Source organism: Schistocerca nitens, chromosome 1 (assembly GCF_023898315.1).
Source record: "Schistocerca nitens isolate TAMUIC-IGC-003100 chromosome 1, iqSchNite1.1, whole genome shotgun sequence".
NCBI lineage: Eukaryota > Metazoa > Arthropoda > Insecta > Orthoptera > Acrididae > Schistocerca > Schistocerca nitens.
The window spans coordinates 953,596,195-953,619,010 of record NC_064614.1 but is presented as its reverse complement, the minus strand read 5'-3'; the positions used below and the strand labels follow the sequence as shown (position 1 = coordinate 953,619,010).

The 22,816-nt window shown below is 39.8% G+C and overlaps 1 protein-coding gene across 1 annotated transcript in view; it reads right to left on the bottom strand.

Annotated features, from left to right (window-relative positions):
* LOC126194693 (U2 snRNP-associated SURP motif-containing protein) overlaps window positions 1–22,816 on the bottom strand; it is a 183,575-nt gene that overhangs the window by 122,427 nt on the left and 38,332 nt on the right. Inside the window, exons 6-9 of the mRNA XM_049932917.1 lie at window positions 16,869–16,951; window positions 16,606–16,771; window positions 12,419–12,582; window positions 2,825–2,893 (exon numbers count right to left, since the gene is read on the bottom strand). Of these exons, the coding sequence (XP_049788874.1) occupies window positions 2,825–2,893; window positions 12,419–12,582; window positions 16,606–16,771; window positions 16,869–16,951 (482 nt within the window). The remainder of the gene's footprint in view (window positions 1–2,824; window positions 2,894–12,418; window positions 12,583–16,605; window positions 16,772–16,868; window positions 16,952–22,816) is intronic.

Genomic DNA, 22,816 nt, shown 5'->3' with positions numbered 1-22,816 from the left:
CACAGGGATATGAACAGGGAAAGGGAACTCCTTTGGTCTTGTTGTGCAGTGAGTTATCTGTGGAAATATCCGGCTCAATGCACTGTCGATAATCCACAGTCAGCCTCACCATGGTCACAGGCTTGTGCGTTTGAGTACTTCGGTGGTTGTGTGTGTGTGTGAATGTGTATTTATCTGAAATGAAGCATTGTACAGAAGTGAAATGTGGACAATACCAAATTCAGACGAGAATATAAGTTTTAAAAAGGTGGTGCTTTAGAAGAATGGTGAGATCAAGTAACTAATGAAGAGCTCCTGAATTGAACCGGAAGAGGGTGTGGGAGGGGGGGGGGGGGGCGGACTAGGATACATCCTGAGCCATGAAGATTCATCAATTTGGTAATGGCAGGAGATGTGGAGGGTAAGAACTGTAGAGACCAAGAGATGAATACAGTGAACAGGTTGAAATGTATGTAAGCTGCAATAGTTACTTGGAGATGATGAGGCTTTCACAGGATAGAGTAGTGCAGAAAGCTGGGCCAAACCAGTTTTTGGGCTGAAAACACAGCAACTACTTTCTTAGATTTTCGGAATGTTGCAGAGTAAAATATTCATTCTGGAAAAAATTCACAGATCATGGTCATGGTCATGGACAAGCTCTTCTCTGCTGCTTCCTTTCTTCTAAGGATGGCAGTCTAACATGGTATGAAACAGAGCAACCCTGTGATGAATTAAGAAAATAGGAAACAATGGCCAATGAAATTCCTAGTCAAACTCTAAGCCATCTCTACATGACTCAAAGTGTCTACATGACTCAAAGTGGTGTTAGTGGAATGCAATGGTCCTGGTACGTTTCTAGTTCCATTATATAACTGAATGCTATCAGAAAGTATTGTTATAATATACATTGTCCAATCACATTAATGTGACCACCGCCTATGTTCGATGTCACTGTGCAATAACCACTCACACACGGCATGTGGCAGCACTGGCATTGGAGGGTACATAAAGCATGTTCAAGGTCAGAAAATAGTGCATGTGCCGTCGTTAATGTGGAAATGGAGTGAGTCATCTGACGTCCAAAAGGATATGATCACTGGGTTTTGGGCCAAGGATGGAAGCACTTCCAAAATAGCTAAGTTTGGAAACTGTCCATATGCTGCCATGGTTAAATGGTGCAAAATGGTGCTATCCAAAACTGGGGCAACGTCAGCTCTGGTGCACCAAGGGCCATAGGTGACAGGGGTGAATGATGGCTGCAGAGATGTGCATGGGAAAATAGGTGTGCAACTGTAGAGCAACTGACCATCGAGATGAACCAAGTTGTTGCTAACAGTCTCTCAATGACAATTACTGCATACTGGCCTCCACAGCAAGTGCCTGGTTCATGCACCCATGCTGACAGCTGGAATTTGCACATCAATACCACAACTCGACATACACTGAGTGGCGACGGGTGGCCTTTTTAGATGAATCACGTGAAAAATCTGAAAGAAGACAACCTACAACAATCGTTGGAAGGATCCAGGCCAGGGGAGAAGGCACTGCGGTCTGGGGAATGCTTTCATAGCATTCCCTTGGTGATCTAGTCATTTTGGAAGGCACAATGGATCAAGATAAGTATCACCTATCCTTCGGGACCATGTCCACCCCTACATGCAACTTGTTTTTCCTTTTCCTCGGCATTATAACGTCTACTAGCAGGACAATATAACATGCCACGTAGCTCACAGTGCATGTGTGTGTTTTGAAGAGCACTAAGATGAGTTTATCATACTCCCTTGGCCACCGATCTCCTCAGTTTGAAACCCAGTCAAAAATCTGTGGGATCACCTCAATTGGGCTTTCGCATCATGTATCCTCAACTGGGAAACTCAGTGCACTTGGCCACAGCACTGGCGTCAGCATGGCTCCACATCCCTGTCCTCACCTTCCAGAATCTCAATAACACTCTTCCAGCATGTACTGAGCAGTCTTTGCAGCAAAATATGGTTATTCAGGCTTTTGCCAAATAGTCACATTAATGTGACTTGACAGTGTAGAAGCTGCCACAGAGAGAAAGACTCACTTTTAAAAGCTGTTGTTACTGTCTTTTGTAAGTTTATTTTTTGTATCTGTAGCAAGATTTTGCCTTAGGATGACTACTACTTATAATATCCGTTCTTAGGTAAAACTCTCACAGCTTATGAACTTGGCAGTCACTCTCATCAGACTACAGTTTCATTTCTGGAAACAATTATCATCATTATGCTTATAATGATTTAATTCTCTTTCTGTGATAAAAGCACTGTCAAAGTACTAGTCTTTAACAGAAAACTAAAGTTCAGTAAAGCCAGCACAGAATAAACAATAAATAGCCTTAATCTGGACAAAAATGAAACATTACTGTTGAGAAATTAGACATATAAATTGCATCAAGTAGTATCTACAGAAGTTTGGTGGAAGTGTTAATTGGAACTGTGTCACTTAAAAAGTTACGTACACCAAATTGCATATTCAAGACTGAAAGAAAAACTTAAGCTGATGGCTAAACATCTGGTAAGTAGCAATGGGCAGATTTCCTTCGACTAATGTACTCAAATTATCTTTTCTTGGAGAAATGCTTCATAAATACTTTCCTGTCAAGAATTCTTCATAAAAATTTGTTATTTTTCAGTATACTGCAAAAGATAAGGATGAAGAGTTGTTGAAAACATCTCATCAAAAATTCTACCCCACCCGAGAGAGGGCAGGTGACAGTCTCTCATTTGTTTGAATAGTCCAATACTATTGTTTTCCCCACAACAAATCTAAATACTCAGTAATATAATCCAAAGAGCTTTTTACAAAGTACTGTAGATGTTACCTTGTCCAATTCTGCCTTTTGCTCTGGCTCAGTTGGATAGGGTTCATTTGGTCGCAGCAGGTGTAGAACCTGTGAAAACCAAATTTGTATTCTGATCTAAAATGCACTACTATCAGAAAATTGCAGCAAAAGCAAGATTGCAATATGTGTATGTCTTAAGTGTAACCTACCACCACAACAACAAGATAAACAAGCACGCTTGTTGTGAACAACATACACCTCTTTCCCACATAATGCTCAACCTACTTAAAATTTTTCCTAACCTGCCTTTCAGTACCCTCACATGATCTAATGATGAGAACTCAGACTAACAGGAGGCTACAAAAAAAGGTCAGTTTTTGTAATTACTTAGCATGTTTTGGGTCCTCATGAAGAAATCATAAATCTCACCAAATGAGTAACATCACCACCTCCTACAGTTATGCAAAGAAGAGAATTAATGACTGAAATAATCTTACAGCACTCAACTACAAACTTAGAAGTAGATACTATTAGTGAATTCTGGTTCTCAAAATACACCTTTCTAGGATTCTTGGCATCACTTGATACGTATGTGGTCTTACCGATCAGTTTAAATTAAACATAGCAAATATTACACCATTAGTATCAATGTAGCTACTAGAAACAGGAATATTTTGCATAAACAATAACGCAAATTCAATGTGTTTTTTGAAATATTGTGAAACATGGCATTTTTCATTTTTCTGAGAAAGAATGTTGTAAATCTGAATGCAGTTGTTTACTACTTTGGCACCTTATGGTTACTGAACACTGAAATTATACTTTGTTTCTTCTGAAGGCCGAAATCCACATATAATCTTAAGATGACAGTTGACTTTCCACATAAGAAATAAGGCTCTAGATTTTAAGTCAAATGAAAATAGCCTACTTTCAAGCAAAAATAACTGCTTTCAAAGAACTCCATTCCAGTAACAGTTTGTCACCAATATCATATTTCTGGGCACTTTCCCACAACCAATAGTACCAAAAATCAAATGTTTTTGAGGGATCTTTAATGTGTTGCACTAATTACATTGCCTATTTTCACAATAAACAAGTATAAATACGAAAAACTTGGGAAGTTCTGGTAGAATGTAAATACTTTTGGGTTAAAGCTGAAAGCAGAGGTACTAGATTGTTGACAGGCACACACAAAAAGAATGAAAACCCACTAGCTTTGAGAATAATTCTTTTACAAGCTAGAGTAAAGCATGCGCATGCGACCCCCCCCCCCCCCCCCCCACACACACACAAGCCCTTATGTCCCTACATGTTGCTGGCCAGACGAATAGTCAAACATAACTTCAGTTGGCATGCCCTTCCGCGTGCTCATAAGTGTGGGCCTATGAGCTCGCTACCTGTCACATCGCAAAACCCCAAATTAATTAACCTACTATTAAGGAAATCCCACTTTTAATGAATACTTTCATCAGTCCCAGCAAAACTCCCTTAAAGACAATGTAATTTCTTCCTGCTTTTAACAACCCCACTTTAAAAAATGTCTGCTTTATAGGAACTAACATAAAAAATTTTGCAAATTGAAATCCTTGTTTTACGTAATTTCTAATGTGATCAAATGAGTTTCTGTTTTCTTTCCATTTCACATAGGTTGTATTTTTTTAGTGTGATGCAGTAAATGGTAATCGATTCATCTGGTTGACATGTAATTATGCCAAAGTAAACTGCTCAACTTCCCTTGCACAAATACAAGCAGAAGCATTGAAGGAATCAGCAGAAGCATTGAAGGAATCAGAAATCTGTTTCCACATCACTTAGGTCATGTGATCTGACATCAATGCCACTGAGTCCACAAAGTGTGAAGAGTGTATTTGTTCGTTTAATGAAGTGTCGACGTTATCAATTTTATTTTTACAGAGATATGAGCTGCAAATGTAAACAGCTTACAGTTCAACAAAAGCTGATGAGCATTCACAATGCCCATGACAATCTTCATGAAAATTTTTCCAACACAGCAAAGAAATACATTTTAATGCCGTCTACATGTGAGGTTTATTCAAAAATAAAAGTGTTCTGAAATGCCAAAGCTATGGAATGATTAACTTAAAAAACATCATAATCTGTTGTTTCAAAGTATAAGTGGACACAGTGAGGCTTTGATCACAGAAATTATAAACTATGGGAAGAACACTACAGTGCCACGATTGATGCAGGGTTATGAGCCCAGATACATTTTCAAAGCTGATGAAACGGACATCTTTTATAATTTACTTCCTACAAAATCATATTTCATTAAAGAAGAAAAATGCCATAGACAGGGAGGGGCGGGGGCTAAGGAAGGATAGCAATGTTACTGTGTGTCAATAATAATTAAAAGTTGCCTCCAGTATTATTACCAGGTATTTCGAAAACATAAAAAGACAGTACTTTCTTTCTACTATGAGTACAACAGCAGTCCCTGGAGACATCAGAAATGACTTTTTCACGTGTTCAGATGCCAAAGATAGGTTCAGCAGGAAGGAAAATTGTACATATTATTGACCTATGGTCCTGTACATACCAAGGAAACAAAATTTCCAAGGAGCATAAATGTTGAGTTCCTTCCTGTGAACTGCAGGTGTCATCTGCCGTCTCTGGATATGAGCATAACACAAACTGTTAAAGCCAATTGCAGAGTAGCAGTTGTACAGAAGTTGATTCAATTCTTTAAGAGGAAGAGATGAGGCTCAGCACTGCTATGCATATGTTTGTGGTAGCCTGGAATTCTGCAACATAAGGACCGTATTGAATAAATATATTTTTTTTTTTTGACAAAGTCTGTCTGTGGTACATCACTTGCTGCTGAAGACGACATAGTTCCAGAAGAAGAACAGTATAGCAAAACTGATAATTTTGAAAATGGAGCATTCCAGGACATTGTGTTTGTTTCGATGATGACATACTGACTTCCATACATGAGACCGATTCAAGTGAAACGCTTCTAAGTCAAGCAACACAAGCAGGAGCTGGCAGTGACAATGATGAAGATGAAGAAGAAGAAGAAGAAGAAGAAGAAGAAGGGCAGTATTGCATCAAGTTTTGCTGCTGCAGTGCAAGGAATTGACACTGTCAGAAATTTCTTTTCCTCTTTTAATGTAGATGTATCAATTCTAACCAGCTGGAGCAACAACTTCTTTCACCACAATATGCTGGAAGGACAGAACAAATAATACATCTTGTTAAAAAAAAAAAGGTGTGTTCTGCAAAAAATAAAATAATTGCATATTTACTGCATTTCCATTTTGAGCACAAGATATTGGTAGTTTTGTAATTAAGTAGTGATCTATCACCTAAACGTGCTTTGAATATGATTGTGGGTCACTCTTTCCATAGCCTCTGGCAGAAAACCCCATTTAAGGAAAAAATACTTGGGTCACCAGTGATTCATTAAAACAGGAGTTTTATTATACTATAATTGTCACTTGTTTAGTATCGATGACTACATAAAGTTGAAAAGCATCTCATTACTGAACATAATTTTTCCATGAAAAGACTCATTCCTTCCTATGTCATCATAAACTGCTTAACAAAAATAACTTACGGGTCTATTTTTAGAGTGATACACTGGTTTAACTTCCTGCTTCATCCAAACCTTTTTCATGTTTTAGGAGCTAACTAGCTAGAACATACTGAAAAGAAACATGAAGACTTTTTCCATGTTCTGTGTAATATAACATAGAAGAAGGAAACTTTCTTCCTTTTTGGTTTTCTCCAGCACATATTGACTTGCCAATTAAATAAAAATAAACATGTAGCCTTGAATGTGTGAATTACAGATAATGGCTGTTCATAGCACACACAAAATTTAAAAAAAAAAAGAGTATTTTGTAGTCTGAAGTAAAAATGTTGAAAGCATGTAACATAAGTAAATGCTTATCCAGGCACTTCACATGGCCTTCAAATATTTGTCAATTGGGGAATGTTGTTTCTCATAGAGAACAATGACCATGAAGATCTGCAACAGGATGGCACATCACAAAGATGTATTATCAATATGAAAAATAGATACACGAGAAAAGTTATACTATGTAGAACAAAGGAAACTGCAGAAGAAACTGTTCTCCTAATCCAAGTCAGCACATACAGTTTCAATCAATGAATAAGTCACAGAAATATGGTTCCAGAATGCGTACCATATGCTCAGAATCTGCTGTTGTGCCGAGAATCGGTGTAATAAGCACTAATTGATAAGTTCATACCTTTGTTTCTCACTAAATGATCTGCTGCTAATGGTCTACACCTGTTCTGTATTGACATATAAAAATTTCATTTTCTGATCAAGAGCAACATACTCACAGCCATCTGAGCTAGTTCCCGATTGCAACATTCTATGCTGAAAATCGTTACAATTCAGAAAATGTACGTACGGATGTTTAGAAAGCCAAGAATTAACTTCCTCAGAACAGCAGCATGGATTTCGAAAACATCTATCATGTGAAACCTGAGTTACACTTTTCTCATGAGATACTGAAAGTTTTGGATCAAGGCAATCAGGTAGATGCTGTATTTCTTGATTTCTAGAAAGCATTTGACTCAGTACCACACCTACACTTGTTGTCAAAAGTACAATCATATGAGGTATCAAGTGAAATTTGTGACTGGACTGGATGGAGAGTCATCATCAGATGTAGATGTATGGTATGCCATATGGAGGTGTGTTGTGACCCTTGCTGTTCATGTTGTATATTAATGATCTTACAGACAATATTAATGGTAAAATAAGGCTTTCTGCAGATGATGCAGTTATCTATAGGGAAGTACTATCTGAAAGAAACAGTCAGATCTTGATAAGATTTCAAAGTGGTGCAGAGATTGGCAACTTGTTTAAATGTTCATAAATGTAAAATTACGTACTTCACAAAATGAAAAAGCATAGTACCCTTGACTTTAATATCAATAAGTCACTGCTGGAATCAGCCAACTCTCACAAATACATCGATGTCACACATGAAATGGAATGATCACATAGATTCAGTTGTGGGTAAAGCAGGTGGTAGGCTTCAGTTTATTGGTAGAATACTGGGGGGAGTGCAATCAATCTGGAAAGGAGATTGCTTACAAACCACTTGTGTGACCGGTTGTAGAATATTGTTCAAGAGTGTGGGATTTGTACCAAATAGGAGTAACAGTTTACAATGAATGTATAAAGAGAAGGGTAGCACGAATGGTCACAGGTTTGTGTAATCCAAGGGAGACTGTCACAGAGATACTAAAGGAATTGAAATGGCAGACTCTTGAAGACAGATGAAAATTATCCCGAGAAAGTTATTAATAAGGCTTGAAGAAACACCTTTAAATTATCACTTTGGGGGTATACTACAAACCCCTATGTATCTCTTACATAGTGTTCATGAATATAAGATTAGGATAATTACTACAGGCACAGAGGCATTCAAACAATCATTCTTGCCACACTCCATACTACAACCCCCTACGTATCACTTACATAGTGTTCATGAAGATAAGATTAGGATAATTACTACTGGCACAAAGGCATTCAAACAATCATTCTTGCCACACTTCATATGTGAATGGAACAGGAAGAAAACCCAATAGCTCGGATGTATCCTCTGCCATGCAGCTCACGGTGGTTTGCAGATTATAGATGTAGACGCAGAACAGTGGACTAAGATCATCGAACTCAGACTAAAGTATACATGGGGCCAATCTCAAAAGACGATTACTGGATGGTAACATAGAACCAGCGCCTGGCCACCTTGAAATCTGGAAATAGCTTAACAGATTGCAACAGGAACAAGATTTAGAGCAAATCTGCAAAAATAGGGATACCCAACACCATCAAACCTGTGCAACTGTGGCGAGGTCCCAGTAACACAATATGTGTGTGCCTTCCAGTGCAGCCTCGAGCACTCAGGAACTCCTAGAGCAACTGACAATATCACCCAATACTGGGCTAAATTAGCCAAACTAATCTGTTCTGTTTCGTACATATTTACTCATCTTTTTCAGTTGTTTTCCCTAAGCGGCTTTAAGTACATCTGTCTGTTCCACTTTCATAACTTTCACCCCTTTTTTTAAATTTTAATATGTAATTTTTTGCTTCTGAAAAATAAAACAGAGAATTAAGCTTATCCACTACGGATATTTTAGAACCCAGGAATGTTAATTTAATGTAACGAAGTTACATAAAACTGCAACCAGTCACTTTTTTGCATAATTATGTTTTATTAGATGAACTGGTTACAGAACCTTTTCAGGTTCATCTTCAGATGGTTTCTAGAGGTTACATCATTATTTCTAGCATAATGCTGGGTGCTGGCTCTATGACAAGAGGATGGAACACACACTAATGTATCACCATGACTATTGTTTATCTGTTGATATGGATGTAGATTTAGTAAACTAATTCATACAGCAAAATTAAATCAACCAACTATTGAACAACCACCCACAAACAAGGCAACCACATTTTTAAGTCTGCCTTTCCTACGGAAGATTTCTCACCAAATTGCCAACCTCTTCAAGACATACAACATAAAAATAAGATTCTTCACCAACAACAAAATACAAAATAAAATCATATACAGCACCAAAACTACACTCATGCTCATAAATTAAGGATAATGGTGATACATGGTGAAACAATACTTTGGTGGGCATTTTGCAGGTTTAAATCACCTCGAGGTATAACTATGCGGTGCATTTGACCTGTGGTCATTGCATGGTGACACTGGCAGCAGACCACATACACAGAGGTGTGTTGGTGCAAGTCAGAGTACGATGCAGCGAGTAAGTGTGCAAATTTCTTCAGTCGTGCAAACCGTGACTGTGTGTTGAAAATGGCTCAAAGAACACATATTGATGACGTTATGAGGGGTAGAATACTAGGGCGACTGGAGGCTGGTCAAACACAGCAGGTCATAGCACGGGCCCTCCGTGTGCCACAAAGTGTGATTCAAGATTATGGCAATGACTCCAGACGACAGGAAACGTGTCCAGGCACTACAGTACAGGACATCCACAGTGTACAACACCAAAAGAAGACCGATATCTCATCATCAGTGCCCGCAGACGGCCACGGAGCACTGAAGGTAGCCTTGCTCAGGACCTTACCGCAGCCATTGCACAGTTGTCTTCAGACACACAGTCTACAGACGACTGAACAGACATGATTTATTCGCCCGGAGACCTGCAAGTTGCATTCCACTGACCCCTGGTCAGAGGAGAGCCTGTAAAAGTCTGGTGTCAAGAACACAGTACATGGTCATTGGAACAGTGGTCCCAGTTTATGTTCACGGACGAGTGCAGATATAGTCTGAACAGTGATTCTCGCCGGGTTTTCATCTGGCGCGAACCAGGAACCAGATACCACCCCCTTAATGTCCTTGAAAGGGACCTGTATGGAGGTCGTGGTTTGATGGTGTGGCGTGGGATGACGATTGGTGCACGTACACCCCTGCATGTCTTTGACAGAGGAACTGGAACAAGTCAGGTGTATTGGGACCTCATTTTGCACCAGTATGTCCACCTTTTCATGGGTGCAGTGGGTCCCACCTTCCTACTGATGGATGATAACGCACGGCCCCACCGAGCTGCCATCAAGGAGGAGTGCCTTGAAACAAAAGATATCAGGCAAATGGAGTGGCCTGCCTGTTCTCCAGACCTAAACCCCATCGAGCACGTGTAGGATGCTCTCTGTCGACGTATCGCTGCATGTCTTCAAATCCCTACGACACTTCAGGAGCTCCGACAAGCAGTGGTGCAAGAATGGGAGGCTATACCCTAGCAGCTGCTCGACCACCTGATGCAGAGTATGCCAACCCGTTGTGCAGCCTGTGTACATGTGCATGGTGACCATATCCGATATTGATGTCAGGGTATATGCGCAGGAAACTGTGGCGTTTTGTAGCACGTGTTTTTCGGGACGGTTCTCTCAACTTATCACCAATACCGTGGACTTACAGATCTGTGTCATGTTTGTTCCCTATGTGCCAATGCTATTAGCGCCAATTTTGTGTAATACCACGTTGTGTGGCACCACATTCTGCATTTATCCTTAATTTATGAGCATGAGTGTACTATACAACAGGATCAAAAGTCAGGTGTTTACAAGTTCACTTGCAACTCATGTCCAAGCTTCTACATTGAACAATCTGGTAGAAGCTTCACAACACGATTTAAAGAACACATAGATGTACTCCGTCGTAACAACCTGAATAAATAAAACTTTGCCTCACATCTTGCCCAACACAATCATTCTACAAACGACGCAGAACAAAACCTCCAAATACTTCATTTTGGCAACAAATGCACTATACTTAACCTTCTTGAAGAAACTGAAATAGTTATCTACACAAGTACAGCATCTGACTACTTACTCAATGACCAAACTGAACTGAGAAACAAATTTTTCCACCAGAACTTTGAAGATTTACTAGTTCAAAACAAGTAAGCACTCAATCAACCCTACATCGCCTCCCCACCCCACCCCCTCCCTACTCCCCCCCTATCCCTTTCCTTACATCTTAACGACATTGGTGTCAATGCAAATATCCTACCACAGAATAAAACCTGTACTATATCTCTAAATGGTAAAGCCCTCTACTGTTAAAATAAGTAAGTACTTTTATACATATTACTTCTAGCTGGAACAAACAGAATCTGCCTTTACCAATGTTCCAGGTCATATTAATGCAAGAACAAAAATAAGACAACAGTTCACAAGAACTTTTGTTCTTGGTTTTTAAATATGAAGTGTACAGTCCATTACAAACACTATAACTTTTCTACATATTACCTTTAGCTAAAATAAACAGAATCTACTCTTTTTAATATAACAGATAATATTAACATAAGAACAGAAGTAAATCAACAGTCCATTTGGAGGTTTGTTATTATTATTATTATTTGAAATTTAAATATAAAGGTCATGATCATACAAAAAGCTCTACCTCATTACAAATTCAATAACTCTGTATTATTGAACACTGGGCATTCAGGTTAAGGCCAATCTTAATTAAAATATTTGCTACAAACTGACTGCATTATATGTTAATATACAAATAGAAATAAGACATCAGATCACTTGAAGTTTGTTCTTGTAGTAATTCATTTATTTATTTTGTGCTCTTATGTTATCACCAGTCTGATTAAAATATTTGACCTTATATCGACTTTACTACAAGTAAAAAAGAACAAATAATGTCTCTATGCAAAGTAGGCCTATGCCACATCTTTTTGTCAACGTCTTTGTTACAAGCAACAGTTGTACAGCACATGCTGGATGCTGGCAAAGTTTCAATGTCAGAGTGCAAATTCATATAGATGGTGTAAAAGTGTGCAAACTGCTATACGAACTGGCCAGTCGCAGTAAGTAAAAAACTAATTTTACATCCATACTGAAAGATAAACAATATTCATGGTGATACGTTAAAGTGTGTTCCATCTTCTTGTCACAGAGACAGCACCCAGCATTATGTTAGAAATAATTATGTAACCTCCAGAAACCATCTGAACATGAACCTGAAAAGGTTTGAGAACTGGTTCATGGAATAAAACAATCATTCAAAAAAGTAGCTGGTTGCAGTTTTATGTAACTTATTTACAAAACAGAGAATGCTTCAGCATAAATCATACCTTGTGCCTGTCCTTTTTGTGCGGCTGAGCATTGAAGGGCAATCCAGATGGTGGTGGTGGCATTGTTAATTCCAACATTGCTGGAGGGATATATATGGGGTGTGGTGGTATAGGCACAGCTTTTCCCCAACCCAGTTTCATTTCGTAAGACATAACATCCTTGCCTGTAAAATAAACACACATTCCATATGAATTGAAGTACAATTCAGACATTGTCATACATTGGGAGAACCCAATATTTCAGGGAAATATCAATCAAATGATGTAATTAAACAGTTTCTATGCATAAGTCATAACTTAACGTTAATACATTATAACACATGTATTGTTCACACAAAAAGTCCACTATGATAATTTCAACACCAAATTGATGAAAGACACTTTTAAATTCTTTATCTTCCCACAACTCAATTTTTATTTTTGTATTCCTGGAATCATTTGTGTCACCGAGAGAGGCCACACCTCCACAACAGGTTTCAAATTTAATAAAATCCTTGTGCATGCAGTGAAATATCATACGGTAAAATAAATAAAACACACTTATATTCTCACCACAACACAAATGTCTCCAAAACTGATTGCTGTTTCTTAGGGGGAATCATTTTACTTATTGCATTTGGATGGGGTAATTATCCAACTTGCTACTGCTTACATGAAGGATCCACAAAGGATGGCGTAGATGCTATTCAAGCTGGAGTGGTGAATGAAGTTTGATGAGAATGTGGTGGCATCCACACCGGGAACCAGAAGGCCTATATATGGATACATTTTGAAGCACATATGGAACATGCAATTACAGCAGCATAACACACTGGCAATAACAGAACACCACATGGTTTGTGAGGAGCCAATAAAGATACATGGGAATTGCTAATCAGCGACAAATGGCACAAGATGGTACAGCAGAAAATAACAGAATGTGGAACATTATACACTGCATTTCAAATAGACCGTGTGGCACCCACATGAGTAACTACAAGGAAATGTCTGGTCTCTGAGATGACTGCCTAAAGGAAAGCACTGCCGTTGCTAAGAGGTTGTCAATGAAACTGTGGCACCGTAAAAATGGCTCAACTCAGGAACCAGTACAGAGGGAGAATTTTGTGAGATAGCTGAAATATCAGGACATACTTTATGTATTTTAAAGTATGGAATAACTTAAGACAGATTTTTCTGAACTTTTAGAGTTGATATAACTTGTCAAAAACAAAATCTGGTTGCTTACATAACTAAGGAACTATTTGCTGTGGTACATTAGGCTCAATAGTTTATAAATGTTGAGCTCCATCATAGTGCTGTGACAAGTTTCACGAAAATCAATAAATTCAGTAGTAGTACATGGGGGAGTACTACAGAAATATTCCTGTGCTCTGTCGTAAGGCAATAACAGACAAACTGCAGAGACTCATGTATAATGAATGACAGAAATATTTTGAGCGGTGTGAACTCAAATGGGTTCTACTTTGAATGTATCCACCAGTAACTAATCATATTCAGTAAGTACAAAAATTTACAGCACATGCCTCATTTCTTTGATGTCGTATAAAGTAGATGACATTTTTGGGAGGAGCACAAAAGCTCCTCATCTACAGAACTTCAATTAATAATGTATTACACACACCATCAAAAATGTGGCTAATATGAGGTCAGGCCATGTCATGCAAAACTTCAAGTGTGCACAACATGCTGCATGGGTGTGGCCTGTGTCTCAGCCTGTCTCAACACTGTTCTGTACGTCTTGGCTTTGCTCAATCTTTTTCAGAACTACTCAATGCAGCACAACACTTCATTTAGCTGTATGACATGACTGTTTGTTCTGGCATTTTTTTTTCTTTTTTTTTTTTTTTTTTGCCACAACTTTCTTCAGTTGACAGAACCATAGTAGTAGCACTGTCTATCCCCCGCTATTTGCTTGTGGTACAGAGGAAGTTCAAAGATGCAATAGCTGTTTGCACAAAAAGAGACAATCTAGAGAACTATTGTCACAAGCCTTTAAAAATGAATGGAAATCACATTATTTTTTGAAGAGACGGGACAGAATTATCAATATCTATTCTGCACTCACATAATTAATCGCTGCAACAAATTTGTTACAGAGCAATTTAAAGGTTTAGCTGATCCTGAAAGAGAAAAAAAATGTCAATGTCCAACAGACAATTTTTACAAGATTCATTGTTTCGAACATCAAAAACCATTATTTGCCAAATTTGCAGGCACTGAGCATGTGATCGAAGTGTTGATACAAATAGTAAACTGAAGTCACACACATTATTATGCCGTCAGTTTCAACAGTTTTTGGTGTCACTGAAAGAAGAATATGGAGATGTTTTATATTACTGTGAAATATATTTGTTAAGTCAAGGGGAATGTCGGGACAGATTTTTCAATTTAAGGCCTGCTATTGTTGAAATTTTGAATGAAAACAGAAAATAGGTAGCAAAATTAGAAGATCCGTAATTGATTGTGGCCCTCACATTTTTAAGGGACTTGACTGCACAGGACTGTAGTAAGACATTTAAAAAGAAAATCACATTGTGGAACGGACAACTTCTGAAAAGGAACACACTCAATTTTCCTGGCATTAAAGAAAACATGCATTTTGAAGAATTCATTGCTGTGTTTAAATAATTACAGGAACAGTTTTTTAAACTTTTTAGGACACTGCCAATCTCTAATGTTTTTGAGCTGTTTGCCATTTCAGCACCGCTGTGCACTTTCAGATATGTCCATGAACAATCTGCATTGTAATATCCATTTAAAAGATTGTGTGGTTTACTTTAAAACAGTCCAGGAGTTCTACGAAGTTTCCTTGGAAAGGGTTCCTATATCGCCATAATGAAGCTGCAAGCATGATATCCACGTTTCGATCAACATATGTATGTAAATGGCTCTTTTCACTTATGTAACTAAATATGTCATGATTATATGGTAGCTTGAGTGAAAAAAAATCTGTGAAATTATGTCTGTCCATGCATTGACAATTTGTAACATGTACAAATGTTACTTTGTATCCAGTGAGCCAAACTATTTTAAAATAATAGTGAAAAGCATTCTGTTTGTGATCCATGTTGTTGAGAAATATGGAAGTGAACTCAAGCTTCACGCAAACCATTCGCTATTCTTTTCGCAACTGAACTGAAACACACTGTGGCGTGCTGCCATTTTCCCATCCTCCCACTGAGATAGCGTCGTGCAGTAGTGGTGGAAGTGTGCAGTCAGACGGGAGAGACCTGCATGCATGCAAAACCTCTGCATATTTAGAGTTCTTGGCCATCCCTAGCTTACATTAATACACACTTTGCCCATTTTTAACTTTATATCCACATGTTTCATGGCATTTGGACTTCTTATATATAAAAAGAATGAAAACAATCTATTATTGACAAAATTATTTAATTGCATAGATAAAATATCGACTCACCAAGCTTTCGGAGCCAGTGGCTCTTCTACAGGCAGAAGGGTTGAAGGAGAATGAAGAGGGGTGAAGGAAAAGAACTGGCGATGTCTAGGAAAAGGTGTCAGTTTCGAGAAAGTCACCCAGAACCGTGGGTCTTCCACCTTTAAGCTGTCAGGTTTTCAAATCTCGTCCAATGCATACCGTCGGTCTTCTACCTTTAAGCTGTCAGGTTTTCAAATCTCGTCCAATGCAGTCCTCAACACTGTCTTTTCTTCTCATCCCGTACAGTAAGTCTCTCCTGACCTGCAGTTTTGGGTGACTTTCCCAAAATCTATCCCTCTTCCTAGACCTCTCCAGTCCTTTTCCTTCACCCGTCTTCCTTCCCTTCAATCTTTGTGGCTGAAGAAGGAGCCACTGGCTCCAGAAGCTTGCCAATTGCAACCGTCTTTTATGTGCGTGTTCTTCCGCCACTTGATAAGTAGATTTTTTATCTATCTAATTAAATAATTAAAGGGGAAGAGTTCAGTAACACCAATTCATAATTATGATTTTGCTGTGTCCTGACTAAAGTGTGGTTAACCTGCTGACAAAAAGGTCCAATTTTCTGCAACTTATACAGAAAAGAATATGGGATGTACATAGCAAATGCTGTCAACCGAGGGTCATTATGCTATTACCATAACAAGATGCACAACAACGCAAAAACTTAAAAATAAACTAGAATTAATGCAGTCCACAACAGAACAAAATCTTCTCCAACTACTGATGTAAAAAAAATGACAATACATACCATTTAAACACTTCAGTGCACGCTCACCGTCCTTCCTGTTCATGAAAGCGACGAAGCCACAGTTTCTTCCACGTGCTTTTTCTTCATCAGAACGAGGCCACATAATTTTTATGCTTGCCAATGGACCATACCGCCCAAATACTTCCATCAATTGCTTTTCAGTAATCTAAACAGACTCTTCAGCTCAACATGTGATCCAAATTAAGCAGGAGAAATTTTGTTTCAATCTCAGAACACTTATTTGTAATTATCCTCTTTCTTACCTTTGGATTCAGGTTGCCAAGGTATAAGTTGGTGGTTGTTGGATCTCCATTGTCATAAGACCCATACTTTGCATCGTCTGGAGCTGTTAACGCCATAAAGAAACATGTTTAGATAAATCAATAGGAAGTAAATCATCATCTCCTAGTTTAAATCTAATATATGGACATTTTTGAACAAAGTAAAAGATAAAACATGGTGTCCTTAAAATCCCACTCTCATTTTAAAAAAATCCATAATTGGATATTAATAATGGTAGCGGCTTTCAAAGTTTGCTTTTTTTATCCTCTATTGCAGATTTGAGTTGGAGCTCATCAAAATGAAGACAGATCAGGAGATGGTACAATGTGTCATCTGGCACACAAAATCCAAATCTGTGACAATGGTGTCGTGTAATTATCAACAGCGGAATGAGAGAACAACATGGGCAAAAACAGCATAATGAGGTGGTTCAAAAACTTTAAAGAGAGTCTCAGACATTCATCGAAGTGAGCATCTCACTGTGCCTCAACAGGTGTTGACAGGGTGCAAATTGCATTTCAGTGCAACATCAGGAGCCAATTTGTCGAGCACCTCACAAATTGCAGGAAGCAAGATCAACTGTCCATAAACGATCACACTTTTTTGTGTACAAAGTGCAAATGGTCCAAGCACTGCAGTCAAATGATAGTCCTCTGCAGCATGCATTTTCCATTTCCCCATTGGGCCTCCCTTCATGCTGAAAATGACTACCTGAAAAGGTGTCTGTTTTCAGATGCAGCAATGTTATACATTTTTGTACATGTAAATCACTATACTAGGATTTGGGACTCCAAAAAACCACATCATCCGTGAATAGTCCAAAGATTATGCAGCCATCCACCATTTTCCAGATTGAAGGTGCACCCTCACAATGGAATTTGAATGTGTTGGATGTGCTGAATGACACATTTCCTAAGAAGTGGATGGGTCCCGATGGCCCCATCACATGGTCCCCGCATTTTCTGAACATACATCTATTTAAATACACACAATACCAGTCAAAGGCATAAATGAACCAAGTTTCTTGGGGACTCAGGTTGATAATTTTTGCTTTCACATCATCTATCCAATCGGTTATGGTAAATGACAGGTAAGTCTCCTGAAGATTTTAACCTTTTACTGTTGTTTTTCTTAGAACATTCAGTAAGATTAATAACTTGTGACTATGCTGGAGGAGAGTATGTGTCATTTTAGGCCAAGAAAAAAGCTTCAAATAGTCTTGACCAAGATGAGTGAATCCAAGTGTGCACTTCCTGTTCCTCTGGCTGATTGCAGGGCTCTCTGAGTATCGGAAATAGTTTACCAAGGAACTAGTGTTTGCGGAACAGGCCAACTGTGTGATTCTGTCACACAGCTGGTGCTCACCTTCACCTTCACAGTCTGTGTTAAGTCATCATGATTCCTAAAGAATCACCAAGTGTTACTAAAGGCACCTTCCTGCAGGCAGACGTAAGAACATACTGCTGTAGCTACGGCGTGCATCATGTGATAATTCGGTGTTCCATCACTGTCATCCAATCAAGTAAGTTTGTGTCTGTGCCTTGGTGTGAAGGGCAAGACCAATCATCCAGTACCAACTCTTTGACGTTAAGTTACATTCTGCAAGTTATGGATGGGAAACTTCAGCAGGAAGGCACCAGCTACAGCTTCAGCATGGTGCATTTGCTGAATTTTAGAGTACGTTTTATACTTTGCATTTGTGCTATCTGCTTTTCTGAGCAGCTCACAGTTTGCATGATCTGCTACTCAATGTGTTGCGACATTAATTGTGCTGTTTCATAGATCTTCAATCCATTTATTTCACAATTGCACAAGTTAGGAGAGCTTATCAAGTTTACCAAGCAGTCTTCCAGATAGTTTTAAGGTATCATCCGAAGTGAGGTATCATCCAAAATGTCAGAAGTACATAATGCATTTGGCCATATAGTGAGCCAAGCTTTGATGCAAATTTTACAAGAATCACTGTTTGGTTCACTATTAATTGATTATCAATCATTATTTTCATTGTGACTTGTGTCAAACTTTGAGTCAATATACACTCTTGGAAATTGAAATAAGAACACCGTGAATTCATTGTCCCAGGAAGGGGAAACTTTATTGACACATTCCTGGGGTCAGATACATCACATGATCACACTGACAGAACCACAGGCACATAGACACAGGCAACAGAACATGCACAATGTCGGCACTAGTACAGTGTATATCCACCTTTCGCAGCAATGCAGGCTGCTATTCTCCCATGGAGACGATCGAAGAGATGCTGGATGTAGTCCTGTGGAACGGCTTGCCATGCCATTTCCACCTGGCGCCTCAGTTGGACCAGCGTTCGTGCCGGACGTGCAGACCGCGTGAGGCGACGCTTCATCCAGTCCCAAACATGCTCAATGGGGGACAGATCCGGAGATCTTGCTGGCCAGGGTAGTTGACTTACACCTTCTAGAGCACGTTGGGTGGCACGGGATACATGCGGACGTGCATTGTCCTGTTGGAACAGCAAGTTCCCTTGCCGGTCTAGGAATGGTAGAACGATGGGTTTGATGACGGTTTGGATGTACCGTGCACTATTCAGTGTCCCCTCGACGATCACCAGTGGTGTACGGCCAGTGTAGGAGATCGCTCCCCACACCATGATGCCGGGTGTTGGCCCTGTGTGCCTCGGTCGTATGCAGTCCTGATTGTGGCGCTCACCTGCACGGCGCCAAACACGCATACGACCATCATTGGCACCAAGGCAGAAGCGACTCTCATCGCTGAAGACGACACGTCTCCATTCGTCCCTCCATTCACGCCTGTCGCGACACCACTGGAGGCGGGCTGCACGATGTTGGGGCGTGAGCGGAAGACGGCCTAACGGTGTGCGGGACCGTAGCCCAGCTTCATGGAGACGGTTGCGAATGGTCCTCGCCGATACCCCAGGAGCAACAGTGTCCCTAATTTGCTGGGAAGTGGCGGTGCAGTCCCCTACGGCACTGCGTAGGATCCTACGGTCTTGGCGTGCATCCGTGCGTCGCTGCGGTCCGGTCCCAGGTCGACGGGCACGTGCACCTTCCGCCGACCACTGGCGACAACATCGATGTACTGTGGAGACCTCACGCCCCACGTGTTGAGCAATTCGGCGGTACGTCCACCCGGCCTCCCGCATGCCCACTATACGCCCTCGCTCAAAGTCCGTCAACCGCACATACGGTTCACGTCCACGCTGTCGCGGCATGCTACCAGTGTTAAAGACTGCGATGGAGCTCTGTATGCCACGGCAAACTGGCTGACACTGACGGCGGCAGTGCACAATGCTGCGCAGCTAGCGCCATTCGACGGCCAACACCGCGGTTCCTGGTGTGTCCGCTGTGCCGTGCGTGTGATCATTGCTTGTACAGCCCTCTCGCAGTGTCCGGAGCAAGTATGGTGGGTCTGACACACCGGTGTCAATGTGTTCTTTTTTCCATTTCCAGGAGTGTATAAATATTGTTAAACACACACTTGCCTTGCATTTCCAAACTTAGTTGTTCTACACCTGGTCCTGATTAGGCTACTCTTAAATAGTAATCAGTCACTTGTTCATCTAATTTGTAATCTCATTGTAACAGTATATGCATTACAAAATGAATGTCCGCACTTTGTAGCATTCAGATTTATTGATAAAGATTAGAATTAATTTGTTTGAGTAATGTCCAATGAGCACTGCCCTTGCTTATACAGCATCTCAGTGTTGAGTTCTCAGGTATTTTTGCAGGTGGTGGTGTTAATTTGATTATATGATGTCCAATAAGCATTGCAATTGCTCATATAGCATCTCAAATGTGAGTTCGTAAGTGTGATAGGTAGACAGTACACACCACTGTCAAGCCCCAGCGCAACACAAAGCAAGAAACTTTTAAAATTGTGCCCTACTTTCTCATAGTGGAGTACCCATTAGCAAGAGCTGCTGGGCAAACAAACTCATGTTTCAGGACTGTTAAGGTGAAAGGTTATTCACACCAGTCTAGCTGAAATTTTTAAATAACTGACAATAAAAAGAAACCTTTATAAAATGTATGTAGAGTTAGGCATTCAGAGATATTAGAGCAATTAAGAAATTGGGAACACAAATTATTTGTTAACTGGACAAAATATAACTGTAAATGTTGTGGAAAATAAAAATCGTTTTGTTAAAGTGATTAATTGTGATTATTACAATCAAACTTCAAATGAAATGTATAGTAGGAATGACTTTCCATAAATTGGTATGCCCCTGCTACATTTTCTAGTACATCCTTCCCTGAGAATTTTTCCCTACTAAATCAGACATACATTAAGCCACTGCACTGTTTGGCATCTAAGTGATTAACAACAAGAAATGTTGTTTCTCCTTCTAGTGCTACCCACAGATTCTATTTCAAATGCCAATATTCTCCATCCTCCATGTGCTTCATGCATCTCTTGTAACTTGGATTGAGACTAACCTACTATCCCTTTTATTAATACTTCACCCAACTACTGTCTCTTCTCATACCTGAAGGATACTTTGATTTAGAAAGATAGGGTTCTTGTAAGTGTTGTGCATTTTTACAGGGTATGGGGCACATGAGCGCCATCTCCAGCAGCTTATACAGGAATGTAAATGTCATGTAGAATGTAAGCAGCAATCTGGAGGGGACAGGGAAGGGAAAGGCATAGTAGGCTACAGGCGGGGGAAGACAAGCACAGTGACAGTGTGCAGGGACTACCAACAGGTAACAGGTCAGGAGGCTGTGAGTTGTGGATGGAGAGGAGAGGAAGGGAATGGAAAAGGAGAAGAGCAGCGAAGAGAAATGACGAGTGGATGTGGTGGCAGAGGGTGGGATAATTTCGGGAATGGAAAATGTGTTGGAAGGATAACTCCCATCTGCGCACTACATAAAACCTGATATTGGAGGGGAGGATCCAGAGTGCTTGGGTTGTGAAGCAGTCATTGAAATCAAGCATTTTCTGTTCATCTGCATGTGGAGCCACAGGGTGGTCTACTTTGCTCTTGACCACAGTTTGGCAGTGGTCGTTCATCCCAGTGGACGGCTGGATGGTTGTCGTTGTTGTTGTTGTGGTCTTCAGTCCTGAGACTGGTTTGATGCAGCTCTCCATGCTACTCTATCCTGTGCAAGCTTCATCATCTCCCAGTACCCACTGCAACCTACATCCTTCTGAATCTGCTTAGTGTCTACATCTCTTGGTCTCCCTCTACGATTTTTACCCTCCACGCTGCCCTCCAATGCTAAATTTGTGATCCCTTGATGCCTCAAAACATGTCCTACCAACCGATCCCTTCTTCTAGTCAAGTTGTGCCACAAACTTCTCTTCTCCCCAATCCTATTCAATATCTTCTCATTAGTTACGTGATCTACCCACCTTATCTTCAGCATTCTTCTGTAGCACCACATTTCGAAAGCTTCTATTCTCTTCTTGTCAAACTGGTTATCGTCCATGTTTCACTTCCATACATGGCTACACTCCATACAAATACTTTCAGAAACGACTTCCTGACACTTAAATCTATACTCGATGTTAACAAATTTCTCTTCTTCAGAAACGATTTATTTACCACTGCCAGTCTACATTTTATATCCTCTCTACTTAGACCATCATCAGTTATTTTACTCCCTAAATAGCAAAACTCCTTTACTACTTTAAGTGTCTCATTTCCTAATCTAATCCCCTCAGCATCACCCGATTTAATTTGACTACATTCCATTATCCTCGTTTTGCTTTTGTTGATGTTCATCTTATATCCTCCTTTCAAGACACTGTCCATTCCGTTCAACTGCTCTTCCAAGTCCTTTGCTGTCTCTGACAGAATTACAATGTCATCGGCGAACCTCAAAGTTTTTACTTCTTCTCCATGAATTTTAATACCTACTCCGAATTTTTCTTTTGTTTCCTTTACTGCTTGCTCAATATACAGATTGAATAACATCGG